At 33.8% G+C, this 22,706-nt stretch overlaps 9 protein-coding genes across 9 annotated transcripts, besides 1 other annotated feature; 6 read left to right on the top strand and 3 right to left on the bottom strand. All coding sequences in view use genetic code 12, as the record gives it.

The window, feature by feature from the left end:
- Positions 1–1,075: 1,075 nt before the first annotated feature.
- Positions 1,076–1,480, top strand: DEHA2A14674g (DEHA2A14674p; the record flags this gene model as incomplete). The annotated part of the gene is made up of 1 exon (XM_002769998.1): positions 1,076–1,480. The coding sequence occupies one exon, from the start codon at positions 1,076–1,078 to the stop codon at positions 1,478–1,480; it is 405 nt and encodes a 134-aa protein (XP_002770044.1).
- Positions 1,481–2,877: 1,397 nt separating this feature from the next.
- DEHA2A14652g (DEHA2A14652p) lies at positions 2,878–3,216 on the top strand (the record flags this gene model as incomplete). The annotated part of the gene is made up of 1 exon (XM_456962.1): positions 2,878–3,216. One exon carries the CDS (start codon positions 2,878–2,880, stop codon positions 3,214–3,216), a length of 339 nt encoding a protein of 112 aa, XP_456962.2.
- Positions 3,217–5,214: 1,998 nt separating this feature from the next.
- DEHA2A14630g (DEHA2A14630p) lies at positions 5,215–5,370 on the bottom strand (the record flags this gene model as incomplete). Its single annotated transcript, XM_002769997.1, has 1 exon — positions 5,215–5,370. The coding sequence occupies one exon, from the start codon at positions 5,368–5,370 to the stop codon at positions 5,215–5,217; it is 156 nt and encodes a 51-aa protein (XP_002770043.1).
- Positions 5,371–5,629: 259 nt separating this feature from the next.
- DEHA2A14608g (DEHA2A14608p) lies at positions 5,630–6,712 on the top strand (the record flags this gene model as incomplete). The annotated part of the gene is made up of 1 exon (XM_456961.1): positions 5,630–6,712. One exon carries the CDS (start codon positions 5,630–5,632, stop codon positions 6,710–6,712), a length of 1,083 nt encoding a protein of 360 aa, XP_456961.2.
- Positions 6,713–8,176: 1,464 nt separating this feature from the next.
- On the bottom strand, positions 8,177–9,805 carry DEHA2A14586g (DEHA2A14586p; the record flags this gene model as incomplete). The annotated part of the gene is made up of 1 exon (XM_456960.1): positions 8,177–9,805. The coding sequence occupies one exon, from the start codon at positions 9,803–9,805 to the stop codon at positions 8,177–8,179; it is 1,629 nt and encodes a 542-aa protein (XP_456960.1).
- Positions 9,806–13,600: 3,795 nt separating this feature from the next.
- On the top strand, positions 13,601–14,644 carry DEHA2A14542g (DEHA2A14542p; the record flags this gene model as incomplete). Its single annotated transcript, XM_456958.1, has 1 exon — positions 13,601–14,644. One exon carries the CDS (start codon positions 13,601–13,603, stop codon positions 14,642–14,644), a length of 1,044 nt encoding a protein of 347 aa, XP_456958.2.
- A 117-nt stretch (positions 14,645–14,761) lies between these two features.
- DEHA2A14520g (DEHA2A14520p) lies at positions 14,762–15,211 on the top strand (the record flags this gene model as incomplete). Its single annotated transcript, XM_002769996.1, has 1 exon — positions 14,762–15,211. One exon carries the CDS (start codon positions 14,762–14,764, stop codon positions 15,209–15,211), a length of 450 nt encoding a protein of 149 aa, XP_002770042.1.
- A 773-nt stretch (positions 15,212–15,984) lies between these two features.
- DEHA2A14498g (DEHA2A14498p) lies at positions 15,985–16,191 on the bottom strand (the record flags this gene model as incomplete). Its single annotated transcript, XM_002769995.1, has 1 exon — positions 15,985–16,191. One exon carries the CDS (start codon positions 16,189–16,191, stop codon positions 15,985–15,987), a length of 207 nt encoding a protein of 68 aa, XP_002770041.1.
- Positions 16,192–17,579: 1,388 nt separating this feature from the next.
- Positions 17,580–18,752: a mobile genetic element (relic of a retrotransposon of the Ty3/gypsy).
- A 1,153-nt stretch (positions 18,753–19,905) lies between these two features.
- DEHA2A14410g (DEHA2A14410p) lies at positions 19,906–21,380 on the top strand (the record flags this gene model as incomplete). The annotated part of the gene is made up of 2 exons (XM_456956.1): positions 19,906–20,048; positions 20,108–21,380. 2 exons carry the CDS (start codon positions 19,906–19,908, stop codon positions 21,378–21,380), a joined length of 1,416 nt encoding a protein of 471 aa, XP_456956.2.
- Positions 21,381–22,706: the final 1,326 nt, after the last annotated feature.

Here is a 22,706-nt window from a genome sequence, read left to right as displayed (position 1 = left end):
ACCTGCATTCACATGAAAAAATGGGAGAATTTTTAGTTAAAAAATTTCACTGTCTATGCCAAGTCTTTAACTCAAATTGGGCGTGTACTTTTTATTCTGTTGTTTACGAGATGATCTTCTTTTTTGATCTCTATATTCTCTAGTAAATTTTTCTATACATTATTATACTATTCAAGAAGCTTGGTCCTAATCAAAGTAGACAAAGAAACCTTTTCAAATATGTTGAGTACTTCCCCTCTGATTCGCGAGAAATCTGATTCAATTTGATACTGGACTTATAAGTCCTGGCAACCTCCCACTTCTCCCACTTTCTCGTCTTCGTTGTTCATCTCATCTTCTTTATAGTTTGGCCAATTATTATGATGTCAATTGCTACGAGCATAGAATTTTAATCTGTCATACGGAGTCAAATCCCAGCATTCATATAACCTCTTCGCTAAATCAGGATTCGACGCATACAATATACTGAAATCTAAGTATTGTGACTAATATCTTTGAAGAGTCCCTTAAATTCTGGAGCATCGTAGGTGTAATTGCTGCTTCTCAAAATAATCCCCTTCCAAGTTTCTCCAACAAAAGTGTTGTCACTTCTTTGTTCCGATCCCTTGACATCAACATTCCCTTCGACACGTGGTTCTACAATAGATACATAGGCAAGTTCATTGTTACTCCTGAGAAAGACAAGAAACTTAGTAGAAAATTATTATGGCGAGTCTTGGGTCTTACTTTTTTAATCAACTTGATTATGTACATGGATAAAGCTACTTATCGTACATTCCATCTCTGGATTTTGGGAAACTACTGGATTAGACCAAGATAAATATAATAATGTAAACACAATTTTCTACTTTGGCTTCACCGTTGGTCAATTACCTATCAGTAAATTAATTTTTGGTATTATATTTTTTTGGTCCGTGAATTTATCTTGCATTGTGCGGCTTATAATTATGCGGGTGTTAAAGCGTTAAGATTTTTCCTCGGATTTCTTGGTTGCAATTCCAATTATACTTACTAATGGTATGTTTTAAGTCAACATGTTAGAGAACTGACTCAACCAATTTTCTACGCTTCATTTATGGTATCACCTATCCCAATTGGGTTCATTAGTTACGGTGTCTTGTACACTGGTGCTGAAATAGGTGACTGGAGAGTCTTGAGTATTATTATTGGTGGTGGACTAACCTTAATCTTAGCCGTAATTGCTTTCTTTTCATACCTAGATAATCCAATTAATGCATCTTTCTTGACCATGGAAGAGAAAGTCTGGGTCATTAGAAAAGTTCAAAATACTTCCCACCAATCTATTGAACAAAAACAGTTCAAAAAAGTCCATTCAATTGAAGCTTTCAAAGATCCAATTTCATGGTTAATAGTTGGGTTCTTTTTTTTACAGCAGTTAGCTAATAACTTACCTTACCAACAAACTATCCTTTATGAAGAAATGGGTGGATTAAGTTTGCAGCAGTTTCTCTTCCATTGACTAATTATATAGGTGTATTGGCATCCATTTCCTTAGCCTCACAATCCTTTGGTGTTGGAATGGATTTGTGCATTTGGTTTAGGACAAACTACTGCAGGTGCAAGCTATACCCAGAGATTGGTGAGAAATGCAATGATCATGGTTTCATATTCTGTTTCAAATATTAGCTTTCCACAATTATGTCCCTGCATGGAGCATGGATTGTTCAAATTGTGTAAAGTTTTTCACTGCTCCAGTTTTTATTGGTACTGTATGGTTCATTTTGCATAGAAGAAACAAGGAAAGATTGGCACCTTTGGATGAAAAGCTGAAGGTTAGTCATGTTAAGCACGAAGAGGTGAAGTTTTTAAAGTTAACGTCGCTGCTTTAGATCTTACAAATTTAAAAGACAAGACTTTCATTTACCCTACTTAATTTCAATTTGCATAATAGATTTTACGTATAAAATAGTTTACTCTGATTAAAATAAACGGAGAAATTGTTGAATGCTGTAGTACAGAAATAAGAGAACATCCTTATAAATATACGCTTTAGAAGTGTACGTGTTGCAATCACCGACACTATTGCAAAAGGTATAAGTATAAGTAGAAGAAAAATTTCCTCTTAAGTCCTTACTGAAGAGAGCAGAGAATTAGGAACTATTTTTTCACTCATCAGCAAAAAGGGGCAAAAAGATTTGTAGCACAGCGCGAAAACGATCACAATCTAGGATTTAAAGTTCTTATTATCTTACAATCCTAGATTATACTACCACTATTGTTACACGTAAACGCCGTTATTTACATCCCGCATTATATATTTGATATAAAGAAGATTGAAATTACAACTTATTTACAGTTTAGCTTGACAAACTGAAGTCAAAATCCTCAGCATTTTCCAGAATCTGAGCAAAGCGTACTCCTTTATTTTTTGAACAAAAAGAAAAAATATAATTGCCATGCTTGAGTCTTACAATATCCTTTTCATATATCAGAATAAGAAGACATACTAATGTATTTCATTTTTAATGTCCAAGTTTCTTGATTAAATGCGAAGGGACATGTAGTTCCTACAATTTTTCATGGACCCAATTTTTCACGCACCAGACCATTATACAATGTTTGGCTTGGCTACGATGCCCATTCTACAGTTGACTACACGTATATCTTACATACAGCTCCCAGTTTTTTTACAATTATAAAGAATGAATAATGGAATATAAAATAGCTCAGCTAAAGTGACTGGTAATTTCCAACACGAGCGGGCAAAATCTATTCAGTCATGGACTCATTTTTTGAAATGAGTGCGTCCGTGCCGTAAAAAAAATCAAAATCTCCATATTCGTCATTACTCGACCACGATTATCTGTAGTGACCCAAAATAAAAATCATTAGTATAAACGACCGTACAACAAGGGTATGGAAGTAATAGAGCTGGTAGTTAGAGACACAGAGGAGTTAACTAACCGCTATGTTTTAGCGGTCTACTTAAGGGGATCACGAATACGTGGTTTGAATGATGATGAATCAGATTATGATATAACAGTTTTAACCAATCCAACGAAGAGAGAACTTTTAACGAATGTGATGTTTAGTGAAAAGCTAAGATTACCTCAGTACAATGTTGAAGGTAACATAACGACATCCGCACATTTTTATAAATTGTTACTAAGGATCTCCTGTAGCATTGGAGACAATTCACGCATACCCCTTATATATCGACAAAAGCTTCCAGATCTTAGCTGCCTTATTATATGAAAACAGGAAAGAAACACTCCAGTCCAGAACCAAGAGCTATTTATTAAGCAACATTAGAATGTGTAAAATGCATCTTAACCGATTGGTGAAACAAGTCGATCCAACGAAGATAGGAAAAAACCTTGTCTACGCCAAAATGGTTCTCCTTCAGTGTGTCAGTGTGGCAAATGGTGGAAATTTGAATTTTGGAGTACCCTTTAATAATGAATTAAGAGATTATTTGTGTGAAATGAAATAAAATAGAACATTGATGGACTGTGAAATGTGTCTAAAAGAAATGAATGAAAAAGAGGTTATGTATGATAATGGTTCGTACCAGGACGATAAATTATCTTTTATATTTGATGAATTGGAAAGCCAGATATTCGACATGCTCATGCGAGGAAGTGTGAATTAGTATAGTAGATCTTGGCTTCTCAATAGTTGTAACCAATTCATAAATGGTAATAAGTATTTCTTAATGAGATTTTGGTAGCCTTATAAAATTGCTTTGGTAATACCTCATGTTATTATTGTTTATACCAATCACACGCAGTTCGTGATCTCCAAATTAACTAAGTTCCTATTAGCCCAGGGTTCCCCAATAATATGATGGTGATTTTAAACAAACAACGGAAGGAGACTTTTGATTATCGGAAATTCGTCACAATACTTGATGTTGAAGCTTATGAAAAATTATAATTACTCTCTTGCGACTGTAATGTTCTCGAATATCAAAGCTCATATTCAACTCTCAATGAAGAAAAGATGAGCAGACGAATGTTTGAAATTATCCGATGTAGTTTTATAAAATGTTTTGTTATTTATTTTATGGTCTATGCTTCCTATTAAGTGGCTGATGCATACATAAGCCTCTGACTATATAATACTGCTTTCCTTGCTCACTTATTTATGTATACCAAGAAATATAGGCTCCAATTTAGGTAACTATATTCTTGGTATCATTAACCTTTTAAGTGCATTATACTCCTTCGTATTGTTTAAAGCGTTGCAATCAGTCTCTTTTCATCTCTAGGTAACAAAGTTTTCTGCATGCGTTTAATTTTTAATCTTTATAATCCTCGCGGGGTTTGTTTGGTATTGGAAGGTCAGGATAGCCTAATCTGTTTTCTCATAAATCTGTACAATTTAGTATTCAAGTGATTTAATTTTCTTCAATAAATTTGGTTTGAAAGCGAAAACCAATAGTTAAAGTAAAATTTCCAACTCAGCAAGCTGTATTGCAGTTCTATGTATCTTTTTCTCTGTTAATGCTGCATCGCTGACTTATTCGTATTCTTTTAATCTTTATAATTTAGAAACACTAAAAGTTAGCTCACTTAGAAGAAATAGATATAACGGCAAAAATGCCCTTTTCTGATTATGAAAAAAAAAAAAAAAATGAAAACTATTCGGGCATACAAAAAGAAGAGAAGCTTTGAAATATTATTGCTTATTTTTTGGGCATATAGAAGACCATTTCTATTTATGCATTAATTATACACGAATGAGATAAAATAATGGATTTTAAAATTATTAGTCATTGGTTTTCTATTTAACCGGAAATTACATAGATCTTATACGATACATATCAAAGGCTCTAAAATCGCAAATCATATCCTATTTATTAATCGTCTCAGAAAATGTAATATATCATTAACCCTTTGTGTGCTATGACTACTATGAACTGTATTTTTGAACTTGTCTCTTCTGGAAACCCGGTGCGCTGCAGTGAATGGTATATTTTGCAGTCACAGTCGCAGTTGAATATTGGTTTCATCAACCGTGTGATGATAAATTACTATACCAAATAAATTTGTTACATGAATGAATTGTTTTTTCAATTCATCGTAAGCTTACAATAAGAATGAGTATCAAGTTATTTGAATTTAGGTAAAAATCCAAATATTTATGGTCTCCTAACTCTGGGGAGCACCATATTTCTAAGGTATTGAATTTTAGTCTGTCGATGGTGAACATTTTATGTACGACTCTTTTAAAGATTTCTCAATAAGATGTCTAAGTTAATGAAGTAAATTGAAAAAAACTTATCTCGATGATCATCTTCATATATAAGCCTTCAATATCTTTGTTTTTAGTATACTTGGTACATTTACTGAAATCTTTGACCTTGGAAACTATGGTTTTTAAGATTTGGTGTTTGAAGTATATCATTTGATTTCGATTATAAAGCTAATAATTTATAATCACCTATATTGCCCTCGTGTGCTACCTACATCACAAACTTCTTATCGCTGTTTGTTTCTATGCGAATTTACAGCCACACTTTAACTAATACTAGCTTACTAATAAAGTAATTTGCGATTGCATCTTCCGTAGTATTTAATCTCAGTATTTCTAATAAGTGATATTATTCGATTAAATTAAATAACGCCGAGAAACCTTATAATATTTTCCATTATTTGTTACTACTATGACAACCACTATAGCTGCTGTATTACAAAAATCAACTTCACAATTAGAAGTAAAAGAAGTTCCGGTTGCACCCATTAGCTCCGATGAGATTTTGGTTGAATCAAGAGCCGCATCTATTAACGGTACCGATTATTATCATATAGATTATGATTGGGCTCCCGATGGTGCAATCATGGGTTTAACTGTAAGTGGAGTCGTTTTGAAAGTTGGTAAGGATGTCACGAGATTTATTCCTGGTGATTATATAGCTAGCTTTATTCATGGCGGTGATTATTCCAATCCTGAAAAAGGCGCCTATTCGAAGTTGGCAGTTGTTCAAGAAGTCTACTCAATAAAGTTAAACAAGCTCAGTTCATCCAATTCTCAAGTTTTGCCTCCAGGAAATATTGACACATTTGAAGGTGCATGTTCACTTTCTAACACAATAGTAACCTTGGGATGCAGTCTATACTTTACATTAGGTGGGAGTTTTCTGCAATCACAAAATAAAAGCCTTTTGATCTATGGTGGCTCAACTGCAACAGGGTTGGTGGCAAGTCAAATCGCAAAACAATTTGGGTGGACTGTCATTTCGGTGGCATCCAAAAAGCATGCAACTTTAATTAAAGGTTTCGGTGCTGATCATTTAATTGATTACCACGACCTGAATGTTACACAACAGATAAAAAATATTGACCCAAATATCACTATGGCATTACACACTGTAGGAGGCACAGCAACTTTGCAGCTTACCCATGATTCTGTTTCTGATGTTTTGCCAACAAAGATAGACTCCTTGGTAGTTTCAAGTTTTGAAGCTATCAAGAATCCTAAGTCCAATGTAAAATTCACTATGACAAGAGCATTTACTGCAAATGGAAATGATGTTATATATAATAATGGATCTTCATTTCCAGCTATTCCTGGCGTTAAAGAGGCTATCCTTGAATTTATTCCCAGTATTCAAAATTTGATAAATGGTAATAAGATAAAGCATATACCTATAAGAATTCAACCAAATGGATTGAATGGTATTAATGATGGATTGAAGCTTATTCGAGGAGGTCAAATCAGTGGAGAAAAGTTGGTTATACAGTTTTAGTTATATTATTGAGAGATGTCTGAACATTAGAAATATTGATCTGTCTTTTTGGGAAAATATTCAGTCATAATGGTCTCCTTAAAATTTGAATATTATAATCTAAAGAGCTTACCCACCTCCTTACTCTCCAAAACAAATTATATTACTTCTATTATTTATTAACTTAATAATAATTAGTCGCTCATATCCAACAAACTTCATTAAGCATCAGCTTACTTTAAATGTTCAAATCCATAACATCCCATCTATTATAGTCAATGAAACTCTTTTATGAAAGCTTCCATAAACCCCTTTCATAATCTCTATTCAACTCCTTACAACAATAAATGTAACTCCTTCAACATAGTAAATTTGTAGCGCAAATACCCTTTGTATCCGAAATTATCATTCCAATTTGCCCTAATCACTACTCAATGATGTCTCTTAACAACGGCGCCTATAAATATCTCTAGTCTTAGCTTTATAGTCTAACACCACTCAAACATTAAATATATCATTTCCTAACGTGTTTTATGGGAAAACTTGAACATTTTTTATGTGGATCCACATTGCTTTACTTTATCATCTAGCACCCAGCGTGTTTGTAATTGACTTAGTCCCTTTTAATTTTTTACCATCAATGTACTAGAGAAGATCCACAATAAGTGAAGCTCTGACTGCAATGGATATTATTGGTTAAAAGTTGCTTGTTCTTAGCGAAAAACCGTCTCTTTTTTAACGCATAATTCATAAACTAGTTTCCCTAAATAATTACCCAGTAATAATTTTCATCTCTTAATACATCCATATTTTAAGACAAACTAATGGACTTGTGAAAGGGTCAATTAATGATCTTCTGACCTAAAATCAACACTTATTGTAGATTATTCAATTTCGATAGATAACCTCCGGATTTCAAATCCATTCTAATATAAGCTTCTCTAATGTATTTAATGGATTAAAAGGCTTTGCCGAAATTTTATGCAAGGTACTTAGCAAAGAGCTGTTAAGAATAGAATTCAGAAGCACGGAAAAATGCCGTACTATATACGAGGAATATTGTTCCAAAAATTTTTATTATTTCATCTTTTACCAGGAATAATTACATAAGCGAAAGTTAAATAATTAATTAGCAACAAACGTACATTGGATGATAAAAAAAAGCAAGCCGATATCCTACTCTATATAGCCAACTTCTTTTTTCAAGCTACTCAAAATTTGTTCCATGTGAAATGATGTTGGCATAGAAAATGTGGAAAATTAAAAATAGGGTTAACGAAGCCCTTTTTGGACCTTGAAGCTACTATGAAAAATAATAGCCTTGAGCTAGTCGGAAACCCATTAAAAACTTTATCCGAAAGCTAAATTGGAGAACATTGTTCTACAACTCAGGTTAATTTCTAATCTATTAATCTAAATATGTAAAAAATAATTGTTTTATGTATATAATAGACTTTAAACATCAAGTGTTGCAAATTCAGATATTTAAGCCTTCTCAGTAGATATAGATTCAATAGCGACTTCATCTTTCTCGTAATCCGTATTCCTGAGCTTATGATCAGCCGCAAGGGTTTGTGCAAACTTACTTCTCCTTCTAACTTCTGGACCCATCCAGTAGAAAATAAAGATTGGAATAGTTACAAGTGCGGCCAAACAACCTAATAAAGTACTTCCCCATTGGAGATGACGTTTTCCGCCAATATTTGTATACAATGGAATTGCGTACAAGATTGAGATACCGGCTAAAAAGTCTCGAGCAAATCCGTTACCACCAGTTGCTGAAGCTGAATATGGCCCATACGCTGCAATCATATAATCAATTGTCGACATATAGATACTGTAATTAGCTATAGCAATTAAAGTTCCAAATATCATCGGAGCTATCCAGGGATTGTAATCAGGCCCCATAGAAGTCCAGGCAAACCCTAGCAAACCTATCGTTAATAAAGGAGCAATATAAAGTAATAAGAGTAGACGTCTCTCAGCAAATCTTGATTCTTCACCATGGTTCTTAATCAAGAACATTTGGCGGCCGATATCAGGAAGGTGAATTAAATATGCAATAAGATAACCAATCAAAATAGGTATGAAGGCAAGGCCGCACTGAGTTGTAGAAAATCCCCATTGTTGATAAACCAAAGAAAAACATTCCATAAAAATGAAGATCAATGCATCTGCAAATCCCGAGAGAAGAGATAAACATAAAACAATTGGCTCTCTCAAAAACATTTCGAAAGGACGACGCCAAATGGACAAGATCTCTTTCATCGTCATTTTACGTTTATTAATTTCAGATGGACCATAAATATCATTGTCTTCTCCTGATTCACGACGAAGCTTGGCTTCTTTATCCATGAGTAAATCGGTACGAGTCTCAGAAACAAGGAAAAAGTGTAAGATTTGGGCGACTCCCCCGAATATTAGTTGAATCCAAAAGTTCCAACGCCACGAAAGGCGTTCTGTCATTAAACCACCAAAAATTGGTCCAACTGCAGAACCACCAACAGAAGATAAAACGATGAATGCAACAGCATATCCTTGATCATTTGCTTCCCACATATCTGCAACAATTGCTAATGTGACGGAACCACCTGCTAAAGAAATACCACCTAAGAAACGAGCAACAACAATAGTACCGAAATTTGGTGCGAGTGCACCTAAGATTTGCCAGATATTCATAAAGAATAAACTTATTTGCAAGACTGGCCAACGACCATATTCCTCACTCCAGGGAGCCCACAACTCACATCCGAATGCGTATGCAACCATGAAAACCATTTGAGAAACTTTGGCTTTTACTTCCGAAACATTAAAAGCTTCGCTAATTAAAGGTATAACGTTAGGATAAACACTAGCATTAAAGTTCATAGAAACTTGAACTATAAATGTGACAGCAAGGATAGTCCACTTCTTATGCCAAGGAAATGAAAAACCAAGCTTGTCGTAACAATCAATTTCACGAATCTGTCTTCTATCATCTTGATGTATAATTCCTGGATGATTCGCTCTATGCTCTATCATCTCCTGAGTAGTTTTTCCATAATTAGCACTTGCAGATGCATCACTTTCTTTCCTGCTTCTACTCACAAAGAGTCCATCTTCTTGTCCAGTCATAATTTATAATACTGATTATAAAAAAATAATATTTGGGCTAGAGAATGTGAATATAAATACTTCTGGAAATTTTAGCGAAGATGAAATAATAGAGTCTTTTTCCCATTCGGACTATTGCTAAAAAGACGTTTGAAAAAATTTCTTTTGTTTTTTTTTGAGCAATTATACCAAGAGAATTTTCCCTTACAAATAGTCACCAACCTAGTTTCTTGCGTCACAACAGCATTTATTTCCTTCCATAAGTATCAAGCATTATTCCGACTGGAATTATTCGTTTCCTTAGATTAATTCCATCTTCTTAATAATTTAGTATTGCGAACAATCTGACGTACAGAGTGGAGTAGAGCGGGGCTCCGCATTTATCCGCAAAAGCTTTACTGCATAAAGAATCATGTAGCAAAGATGCGAAAATTTTCCCGTTCCGATTGAAATTACTTAGTTTACAAGCATTAAGAATTTGATTCATGACTATGCATCTATTTTATCATAGCATATAAGAATGGTCAACATTTTTACAGGAGAGGTAAGTTAATGAAATGCTCTATGATTGTGTTATCTAAATTAAAAATTATAGCGGAAGAATTTTACTAAGTGCAGTAGATACATACTCGGAAAAAAGTTTTCTTACATACAATTTTCAGACTTCTAAGTGTCGGTCCTTACGGAAAAAGAACGCATACACTTACATCATCTTACAAGTTTAACGGCCCGGTATAAAAGGCAACTATACTTTCGGATGTGTAGAAGTGCTGCTTTGATCGACTTAGGATTTTTATTTGTGTACGATTAGTATGCTGACTATATCATATTCTTTATATATCAATAATAAGAACTGATTCAATTTCACAGTTTTGATAGAATGGACTCTAATGGCTGTTCAAATAAAGGAAAACATCCAGCCATTAAAGTTCTAAGTAGGTTATTACCAGCAAATACTGATGCCAAACATCTCCAAAACGATATACTGGAATAACTATACAATGCTTGAAAAATAAAAAAACAACCAAAAGAAAAAATAGTCTAACAAAGGAAATATCCAATGAATTTCAGTAGTAGCAGTCCAACCGAAAATGAATAAGCCAATCGGCATCGTACAGCTTCCAAATATAGTACTAGGTATAAATACTTCAGGAGTCATCTCTTTATTGGCGAGCATATTATCAGTGAAGGTTTTTTGACTTACAGGTATGTAGAAAAATGCACCAAGAATTCCACCAACTACTATGCTGAAATAATTTAAACCCACTTCTATCACAGAAAATCCTCGAAATCCTTGGAAAAAGATACGAAATGCCTCAAACCATTAATAAGCTATTGAGTAATTTAAAGAAAGATAAAGATTTATTGATAGAACCATTGGCTCAAAAATAGATATTTCTATTGGTCTCCATAAGCTTTCTTTTATTATATGGTAAGCCTCATTTTCTAGTTCACCCTCCCTTGTTATATTTTCATTACCCGTGAGGGCCGGGAGTCGAATCACCCTCTTTTGGGAAATCAAAATAATCACTAGGGATAATGTAGTCAGATTGCTCTTCATGGTGTTTGAAATACTCGTGCTTGGAAATGTGGTAAAACCATTCCCGTAGAAGCTATCTCTAATGAATCGACAGTGCATACTTCCTTTGATATTTCTTAGGTTAATCACACCAAAGGATAAAGCCCGTTTCTATCTGAAAAATCTAATAGTGTTGAAAGCTCTGCAGCACCTTGAGTCTCTTACAAAAAAATTTCACAACATCGAAATCCTTATCGCTAATATTTCTTGAAATAGTAAGTCTCCCAGTGAAGCACAAAAAGTTTGGGAAGGCTGATGCGGCAAAAAAGGCGGTGAGATATCTTTTTGGTTTAACGAAAAAATTATCTGAAATAGGCATTTTGCCGAAGTAGAAAATTTTATGGAATTATGTGAACTCATGCATAACTTTATTCTCTTAAGATAGGAATCCTCTTGAATTTTGAGTGTCCTTGTTTCGATGATTAACAAGTTAATTGTATTATACTGTGTTGGAGTAATATAGTGTCCATATTAATTAGGAATATTGTGCAAAATTCAAAAGATTGAGACAAAATAACCCTTTACAACAGAGCATTTTTTCCATTGATCGAGATCAAGCTCTACAGAAACTCCTGATTATTAATACTGAGGTCTAATATTATTAAAACTTAAAAAAAACTTTAATCAAAATTTTCGATCCTGAATTAGAAGATATAAAACGCACGGGGCATTCCTGCGTCTGTATGGAAGCTCAGTTAGAAGAGTTCTATGTTAGTTTTTCGTTTTCAGGATAGTAAAGGATTTTAAGTAAACAGAGTTAAAAGTCTTCTAATCAAAAGATAAGAGTGATCTTGTTTGATTTCGTCTAATTTTTGAATTCTTTCTCAGCATAGTTATCGTTTCAAATGAGGATTTTATTCCATCAACATCTCCAGAACTTTCTAACACCCCATCAGGTAGTATGCCTAATTTCCTTTTTTAACATATACACCCATAATATAAATAGACTTGGACCCCTTTCCATAAAATATGGCCAGAAAAAAGAGCCATAGTTTATACGTCGCAGCTCGTCTTTCACATATATGGAGGAGAAGTTCGAATAGAAAGCAATTTCTTTATCTGATGTCCCTAATGTTTAAAGATAAGTGATTTCATTTTTAATTTCATTATTAGTACTCAGACATAATAATATACTATCATGTACATTATTTGCTACATAAAGAGAGCCCGAATTTGGTTTCGTTGTTGACAACTGAAAAGTGGAGCAGTAGTATTCGATCTGGCCCTTTAAAGTTTGTCTAATCTTGTTTTCAAACTCCCTCTCGGTTCTGGGTAAAACTATTTTTTCTTCAGTGTTAAGTCCGGCAGTAGTAATTTTACTTGTATCTCCATATCTAGAAGAATTTGATTTCTTTTGTTCTCTTCCAATTCTATTATATTGGTTTTTTTTCAATAAATTGACAGACGAAGAGTTCGTTACTTCATCACTTTGAGACGATGGACTAGAATGTTTAGAAGAATTAGCAATAAACAAGTTATTTTAAGTGGAACTTAACCTGCTTTTAGCTTTGACACATTGGGAGCAAGGTCGACGTTTTTCACACCTGTTTTTTTCAGCTTGTGAAATCAATGCACTACATTCAGCTGTGAGAAGTACACTTAAATCAAGACAAGCTATATTAGATCTAAATTTAGTTATTGATGAAATTCCAATTTCACACACTTGACTAGGTCGTTTTCTTATGTTGCATGACATATCTGTCCCCCTTCTTCATACTACTGATTTTTACTAATTTCTTACATTCAAATGATCTTGAGTGGCAAGAAACTGGAAATTTGAAATGTATTTACTCAATGGTGACCTATGCTCGAAATTCTCACCTTTACACCATACAGTAAGATGTGTAATGTGATTAATTCGCTGATAAAAAATTAAAATGTCTTCGGGTGTATAATATAATTGCAAGAGTTGTTAAATTAGGCATCTATTTAACTGAAAGTTTAAACGCAGAAAATTCTTTTAGCTAAGAATACGAAACATGTATAGTCATGAAGATCTCATAGGTGGGTGTGCTGGATTTCAAATCGTGCTATGTTCTGGTTTTAAAAGGGGCTAAATTTGTGACATAATCCAAATTTGCATACTCACTGATTATTATCCTTAGAGCATTATCTTAGTAAATCCGATGTCTGCGATAATTCCATTATCTCCGTTCAAAGATATATTTAAATGAACAAATTTATAGACATATTTTATAGTTGTAAACCAAACAATTCTAACAAAATAGAAAGAAGAAATGAATGAAGTTGAATATCAGAAACTAGGTGCTTCGGGTTTATCTATTTCCCCTATAATCATTGGCTGCATGACATTTGGAGATTTTCATTCATGGGGTATTACTGAGGAAGAGACTGTAATGGAAATTTTGAAAAAATGTTACGATAAGGGTTTACGAACATTTGATACCGCTGATGTCTACTCTAATGGTAAATCTGAAATTCTTTTAGGTAAGTTTATCAGAAAGTACAACATACCAAGGGAAAGGATTGTCATATTGACAAAAGCTTTTTGCGCTATGGACTATAACGATCCTAATTTCAGTATGTTCAAATATGGAACTGAATATTACCCTGAGATTGACTACGTAAATTCCCAAGGATTGTCTAGGAAACATATCCTTAATGCTGTTGAACATTCTGTTTCGAATTTGGGGACTTATATTGATGTACTACAGATACACAGATTAGATCATAGTACACCCAAGGAAGAGATTATGAAATCATTGCATGATGTAGTCGAAGGAGGAAAAGTAAGATATCTAGGAGCATCTTCAATGAAAGCTTTTGAATTTGCGCAATTACAATTTATTGCTGTGAAAAATGGCTGGACAAGATTTATTAGTATGCAAAATTACTACAACCTTATATACCGCGAAGAAGAACGTGAAATGATTCCCTTCTGTAAGGAAAATGACTTTGGAAAAATTGGTGTGATTCCTTATTCACCAATTGCGAGTGGCCTTCTTGCACGTCCCTTATCTTCAGAAGGAACTCAAAGACTGTCAACAGATCCAATATACGCTAAAAAAGGTTTAGACAAGCCAACTGATGCAGATAAGACAATTATAAACCGAGTCGAAAAAATCGCAGCAAAATATGAGGTAAGTATGGCTGCTGTGGCTACTAGATGGCTTTTTAGTAAAGGTGCTAACCCGATAGTTGGTGTTAATTCTGTGGAAAGAGTAGACGATTTCTTGAAAGCTTTGACCTTCAAATTAACAGAAAGTGAAATTGCTCTGTTAGAAGAACCCTACGCTGCAAAGGCAGTATATAACACTTAACGTTTTATACAGTATTTAGGTTTAAAATATACAGATTGTTATTTTGTTAAATCAAAATATATTAATTTTTCCAAATTCAAAGATCTCGTTAACCAGCCAATTCTTCAAGATTTTGTTATGCTAAATAGAGCACAATATTTATCGTTATTTTGGGTCTTACTTTGTTGGAACAAATTAAACCGCCGCAACCTGATACAGGATATATTAGTATCTTTTGATACATTACAAACTGCGAGAAAAATTCTTTATAATTATGGTATTTTCAATGCTACTTCTGAAAGATGGGGAGAAAATGTAGAAAATATGCTAGAGGTCTTATCAAAAGTGCAAGATCTAAATATTGATTCAAAAAGAAATTTGAATTCTAGCAGAAATGATTTTGAGACGTTTAATAAAGAAATGATTATGTTAGTTAATGAAGGGATAGGTTTGAATGACTTGAAGAATTTTCAACAATCGTTCGTTCCTTCGAATATAGACCTGCATTTTAATACTTTAACGTATGAAAATATTGCAACATTAAATAATAACGGACTGTCATTCGATGTCTTCATGTATGACGTCTGAAAAATAACAATGCATGTTATACAATTATAACCAACTACTTGTTTAGTCTTTCGACAGATTAAAACCTTCACTTTTTAATTTCAAAATTCTTTTCTGACTGAGGTAAATAGTTACATAATTCCCGTATATTCAGCTTCATATGTGATTATGCAAAAGTATGGCTGATAGCTTGTAATGAATCAAGTCGATCATACCGCGAATTTAACGACCCTAGTCGGATCATTTGCCCTAAAACCTGCATACCACTGAAAAGTGTTCAAAAAGTTTGCAGCAATTTCCAACTCCAAGGAACAGCTCTTATTACTCCAGTAATAAATTATATATATAAAAAAAATTGTAGCGCTCTTAATGAGATTTATAACCTTTTAGTGTAACAATTTAATGAAGTCAATAACTGCAATTAAGAACTTCTCCTTAACCATAGCTGTCATCAGAAGAAAATAGAACATCTTCGTAATTTTCAAGGAAATATTCCGTAATGCCATATGGTTTTATCGGTGTTTAAGATTCTACACTCATATTCCCATATATTCCTTAATTAGCCTTCTTTCCACCTCACCTTTTTATTCAAATTAAGAATAATATGTAAGCTACTTATATTCCCAAGGCTTTTAAGGTTGTTGGAGTTGACAAAGACCGGAAATTGGAATAAGCCTTTTTTATAGGAAATCGAACTAAAAATATTATTACCTTAAGATACCACTGTTGAAAATGAGTATTATGGGACTTGTGCCAGTCACTCTCATGTGATATCAGTTTCATGGGGATCTATACTAAGGACCTAGTGGTGGGACATCTATCTGAAACGTTGTGAAACTAGGTAACGGTGTAAAAGATTTAGGAAATTGGGCAACTTGTAGGTATTGGGCCCCAAAGTAAATCCTGTCACCAATGTTCCAGATGTTCCAGATGTAAAAGTGGCAATGAAATATATTGCAAAAATAGTAGTTTAAAATATAATTATGTGGATATTGAACCATATAATTACATGGCTCAAGGTGATTATTTCTCGTATTTGGTTTTGCCTTTTCAATTCCTAATGGTTTGATCCCTGAGGAAGTGGCACCATTAATGTTAGATCAACGATGTACTCTTTTCTTGCAGTGTAGATCTCTCGGTAAAGAAGCTCCTGGAGAAATTATGGGAGCTTGCATCGGTGGCTTAGGACATTTGGTTAATTAGTCTTGGATGCAAAAGTCGTTACTTTTTCCTGATCGTCCATCAAAAAAGAAGATGGAAAAAATATGGACAGAGTTGATTATTTTACAGCTAGGGAAGATAATCAATGGACTGAGAAGTATGAAGATAAATTTGATTTGATTTTAAACTGTGCATCCGGATTTAGTGAAGTGGATTTTGGTTCTTATTCGAGCGTTTAAAAGGTAATTGGGACAAATGTGGGTTTAAGGTCGGGAACATTAGAAGAAGTTATAAATGTATCCCTTTTCCATGATTTTGAATAACACTAGTATTAAAGCGTTTGAAATAGGAATTTCGAACAGAAGCAATCGACATGTTGGAATTTAAAGCTGAAAGCGATGTTGAACAATGGGTTGAAAAGATCTCTATTGGTGAAGATGATATCAGTAAGGAATTGAGCAGATGTGTTACGGGTGATGCTAATTATCGTTTTTTTGTGACTAGTTTTAATAAAGCTTTCAAGTGAATTATATAGAAAGATTGGATTTTACTAACAAATGAAACTCAGCTAAATTTTAAATAGCCTATTTCAAATTGTGATTAATTGATAGTAATGCATGACAGCGGGAATACATACCTAAAAACTAAATGAGAAGAAGAAGAAGAAGAAGATAACATTATGGCCTGTTATCGAATTTTATTCCATACACAGAAGTGTATTATTTTCAATGAAGGAAGCTCAAGCAAATTGTTAGTAACTTTCTCTATTTTATAGTTACAGTCACCAATACCATTATTGTCTTCTTTATTGTTTGTTATGATCATTATCTTTTTCTGTTCAGATTGTTGAAAATGATATGGTTATTTATTGCTTTCTAGTTCTATTTTTTATAGCTCAAAAGTTTTTTCCATGTATTTAATTGTGGGTTTAAATTGACTAGTTCTTGTTGCAATGCATCTTCATCCTAGATTTTAAAATTCGTTTCGGAACCATGGTTGAGGTTGGAGCGAAATATGAATGGAGATACTCAATATAGATAAAGGTATGAGATTTATGAGAGGAGATTTAAAGGAAAAATTATATGCGGATTTACCAATTGTAAATTAGGTAATTCTTATAACTAACTCTTGATATACTATGTAGCTTCTGCTATTCTAACTTAATCTTAACCTATAGAAAAGGTCTCTAAGTTCGCGATTAACAAAGTTCCGCCGCACTTCTGGGACATAAATATTTCTCTTCAGGTACTGGTAATGGTTGCAAAAGATCTTGCGTTCTCTTCGTTAAACTCTTAGTTTTTTGGCATGCTATATACGATTTCACAAATCTGTTAACATCTCTTAACATTTTCGGCCAATAAAATCCGTCTTCTAGGGCATAATATGTCTTATATGCACCAAAATGACGTTCTGACGGTGGCTTGTGAAATTTCAGAATTAGTGCGGTTCAGGGACACATACTCTGTCTAGTGTCTGATCCATTCCATTGATGAAATAAAACAATTGATTTCCTACTAACAGTAAAGGATGTTTGTTAATCTCTTCTGGTGATTGTTTATTGTTCTTCAAAACAATCGTGGATAACACTGAAATCTGTATCTATATCAGAATCAAACGGAATAGCTGTAACCGGTATTCCAACATTATTGATTCTATTCGAGATAATGAATCCGCTGCATTATTCTTGGTACCTGAAATATGTTGCATTTTAAAATCATATGCCGATAGAAAACCTAGCCATCTTGCTGTTCTATTTTGGGGTACTTTTCCTTGTGACATTATATATGATAAACTTAGGTGATCTGATCTAAGTATAAGTCTCCTTCCATATAAGATAGATCTAAAAGGTTTTAAAGATTTCAATTATTGCTAAAATCTCTATTTCCATAACGAAACAGTTTAGTTGAGCTGCTATTAACTTTTTCAAGAAATAATCTATAACTCCAATTAACTTACCGTTCTCATCTACTTATTCTAAGGTAGATCCAATTGATGCATCTGATGCATCCGTTGATAATCTAAATTTTTTCGTAAAATCAGGCAATGCTAAAACAGGATGAGTCGTCATCTTTCCTTTTAGTATTTCGAATGCCTTCTCTTGTTCTTCCTGCCAACTGCAGTGTTCTGCCATAAATTCATTGATGGGTGCACTTATCTTCGAAAATCCTGATACAAATTTCTTATAGTAATTACACAGATCTATAAATCTCATTGCATCTTTAACATTCTGTGGGGTTTTCCACTTCATTATGTCTCATTAGGTACAATTCCATTAGGCGTAATGGTATGTCCTAAGCAGTCTAATGTGTCCTTGAAAAACTCACACTTCTTCTCTTGCAATCAGTTTATTTCCTCTTAATACTCGTAGTACTTTCTTTAAATCTCTCCCATTGTTTTCACATCTAACCTACGTTTTTCTACATAATGAGCATGATGTATGAACTCTATATACCGATTTCTCTTATTACCTCCCATATTTCTATAACTGTCAAAATTCTGATTGAAGAAATACCAAACTTATCCATTTATTTTTAATCTAAGTTTCGGTACTAAGCCAAGCTTGGTTTTATAATTACTAATTACTAAACTATTCTTTAGTTATCTGAAAAACCTATCCATTTTTCAATCTCTCATGATACCTTCACCTTTATATATAAATCTCCACTTATGGACATAAACATAGCTCCTTCTCATCCCCAATACCCTCATTATCCTATCTTATACATCCCTTTCTTTAACCTATTCATTCCACAACGCAATTTCAATTTAAAACCTCTTTTATCCACATTCCATATGTTTAACTCTATAGTGCATTAATTATCTACTTCTACTTCTTCATAACTTTAAATGTTTCCTAAATCTGACTTTTTCAATAGTTGTAAGAAGCTACGAAGAAAAAAAAAAGATATTTAAGTCGAATAATTCTCTGAGAAACATTGCACACGGATATGGTCGGCAAAGTTACTAAATAACCAAGATATACGAATTACAATTTTATCATGAGATAATAGAAATATTATAATTATAGTAGAATGCAATAATAATCCCCACACTCAACATCCCTTAATACATTGGGCATAAAGGAATATCGATATTGAATATTAGCTGCAGTCATAAATTGCTGATTTTGATTCTGTTCGGCGATTATTTTTATGAGTTATTTCAATTGTGGCGGAACAGCCTCAGTGATCCACCATCTGTGGCATCATAGCCTTACGTTTAGTCTCAGGTAGGGTTCTCGTTATTATACATACAAGGGTCAAATTTGGACGTGAACTAATAAGACTCAGACACCTCCTTCGATATGACGACCGAGGCATGGTTAAATTATTTTAATTGCAGAAGAATCGATAGATAAATAATGTATAGAACAATATCATATATTAAAAGAGCTAGGGTCTTAGGCCATTACGAATTATTACACCACAATAAGACATATAAGCCCATACAATCAAAGTGGCAAACTGTGATAAATGATGATAATATTTATACTCAATAATTTCTTTGATAAATAATGCTAGAGGTCGCATATATTGACCGTTGACATATATTCTATGACTATAGATTCTTCGATACGTTCAGTAGCGGTTATAGGCGGTGGCGCAGCGGGAGCCGCCACTTTACATTCTTTAGTGGCTGAAAACTACTTTAATAAAATACGACTTTTTGAAAGGAAAGATAAAGCTGGCGGTTTATGGTACGTAACTTTCTCAAACTTAATTAGTCCTAGTTTAAACTAACAAACACATGATATAGGGTATATGATAAGGAACCTGATAGGCTTCCCCAGCTTAGCACGGATTTTTCTGAGAGTATTGAAATTCCCGACCATCTTCCAGGAAATTATCCTACTAGAGGTTACCTGAAATTCGCTAAATCTGCCACTTATGGCTATCTAGAAACTAATGTACCTGAACCTTTGATGTCTTTTTCATACTCAAATTTTGCAGAAGAAAGAACAGAGCAATCCATAAAACTCTTTGGGCCGGATCATCCTTTCAGACATCACTCTGTTGTTAAAGACTATATCCAGACGACAATTTCTTCGTTTGAGGATTTGGTTCAGTATAATACTTCTGTGGAAAAAGTAATGAAGCATGGAACAAAATGGATTATTTCTTTGAGGGTTATTAACAAAAATGGTAAGGATCACGATTATTGGTATGAAGAAGTGTATGATGCTATTATTGTGGCCAACGGCCATTATTCTATTCCTTATATTCCCAAAGTCTCGGGCTTAGTTGAGTTACAGCAACAAAATTCTGATATTATTCAACATACTAAGTCTTTCAGAAAAGTCTCTGAGTACAAGGATAAAAAGATACTTATTGTTGGAACAGGAACTTCAGCAACTGATTTAATTAGTGATGTTCTTGGTCTATCTAAAAGTCCTATTGTCGTATCGTCAAGGCGCGAACCAGGAGAACTTTTCAAATACTCATTTGGTGACAGCAAGAAAATTCTAGTTAAACCAGAAATTTTTAAAATTGATGTATCAGACGATAAGCTTACAGCACATATTCAATTTGTAGACGGGTCAGTTGTAAGGAATGTTGAAAAAATTATATTTGCAACTGGCTATCTTTATGACTTCCCTTTCTTCCGGCAAAATGAGGTTACGGTGAACAAGTATAATCGGGTTGAAAACCTATATCAGCATATTTTCAAAATGGATGATCCAACATTGTCATTTGTGGGTATCGTAGTTGCATCTATTACTTTTAGGGTATTCGAGTATCAATCAACGTTGATTTCAGGTGTGTTGAGGGGCCGTGTTTCCCTACCTCCAATTGAAGAGCAAAATATATGGGAAGAAGAACGAATTGTCACTAAAGGTAATTCACGTGCATTTCATGTAATTCCACCCGAATATCAAAAGTACTATGAAGATTTACTTGATTTGGTTGGCCCTTATAGTGGATTAGGACACAAATTAGAACCGTATGATAAGAAATGGGAAGAGATAATTAACAATGCAATTTCCTTGAAGTTGAAATATTGGACAAGGAATGTCGACTTACAGTTATAAATACAACGAGAATTTTTGACCAATTTTTTATAATTTATATAGATTCTGTAAACAATTTCTGTTCTTACATCAGAAATGACAAAAAAATACAACCAGAACAATTCGAAGATTTGCAGTTAACGGAATGGCATCACTCAAGGTTCTATTCGACAGAACTATAATTCTTTAGGTCGAGTTAGTAGAGTCCACTCCTGTTTCAGGCTGTTTTAGGGTTTAAAGTCGGATTTCAATTTAATTCAGAAACGATATATTGATTGTTCATCAAATTACGACCTATTTTTAGGTCCACGCTCCTGAAAATCGTTTCGATTACACATCTAAACCCGTCGAAAATATTATGGAAATGGACCCAGCTCTAAACGAATGAATATATCATTTGATTATCAAAGCATTCCAGCCTCTCATTTACAGTCTTATCTAACTTACTACACAATACAGGGCTTGGGAAGACTAATACATCATATCCCTTGTATACTCAGTCATCTCTACAAACCTTACAATTATGCACGAGAATTCTAGAACATGGTCATTAATGGTCATGTAATAGTTTTCTCTATAATTGATCTAGTAATATCTCCACTCGTATGTCAAGTCACAACCATACCGTATCAGAATTGGCCAATAGTTGTTGTTTCAAGTCGTCAAGTCGTACTGCAGAGCAATCTTACACAATGCTTCGTATATACTATTGCATGTCTTGAGTATAAGTTAGTGTATACCAAAACAATAAACATTGAATTGCGTTGCTTGTCGACAGGTTGCGGCCTACGATCTTTTTTCCAAAAGCGTCCTAAAGCGCGGAAATGGTTCCGAAACCGTACGATTTCTCGATTCCAAACCTAAACTCAATATGCATCGCCAAGATCTGCCTTACAATCAAGATTTAGGCTGCCTGCATAGTTAACATAATAGAAGAATGTTGGGCAATCGTTATGCGAGCTCGCTTTTATTAGAGGTCAAAAGCAAGCAATAGACTTGCTGAAAAAAAGGGGCTTTATTTTCTAATAATAGCAGTGGATCGTAGTTTAAGTTTAGAATAACTAAATGTACAATTAAGGTACACGTTGCAAACCATAATTGATATGAACAAAGGAATGAATAAGGTTGAAAGTGTAGACATAAGGCGTCGGGCTGAATTCCGATGGGTAGGTTACTAAATCTCAAAGAGATATCTATGATAAAAACATTCGCTTGGTTCGCCGGGGTTACATACCCCATCACCCTAAAACAGAATTGATTCGATCATATTTGGAACCTATTCCCACACCCAGCAAGTTCACAAAAGAACTTTATATCTATATAAATGGGAAATACTTTGCTTCCTTA

This window comes from Debaryomyces hansenii (assembly GCF_000006445.2).
Source record: "Debaryomyces hansenii CBS767 chromosome A complete sequence".
NCBI classification, from domain to species: Eukaryota; Fungi; Ascomycota; class Pichiomycetes; order Serinales; family Debaryomycetaceae; genus Debaryomyces; species Debaryomyces hansenii.
Note: the sequence above shows the minus strand (reverse complement) of the source record. Positions and strands in the feature narration are given on the sequence as shown.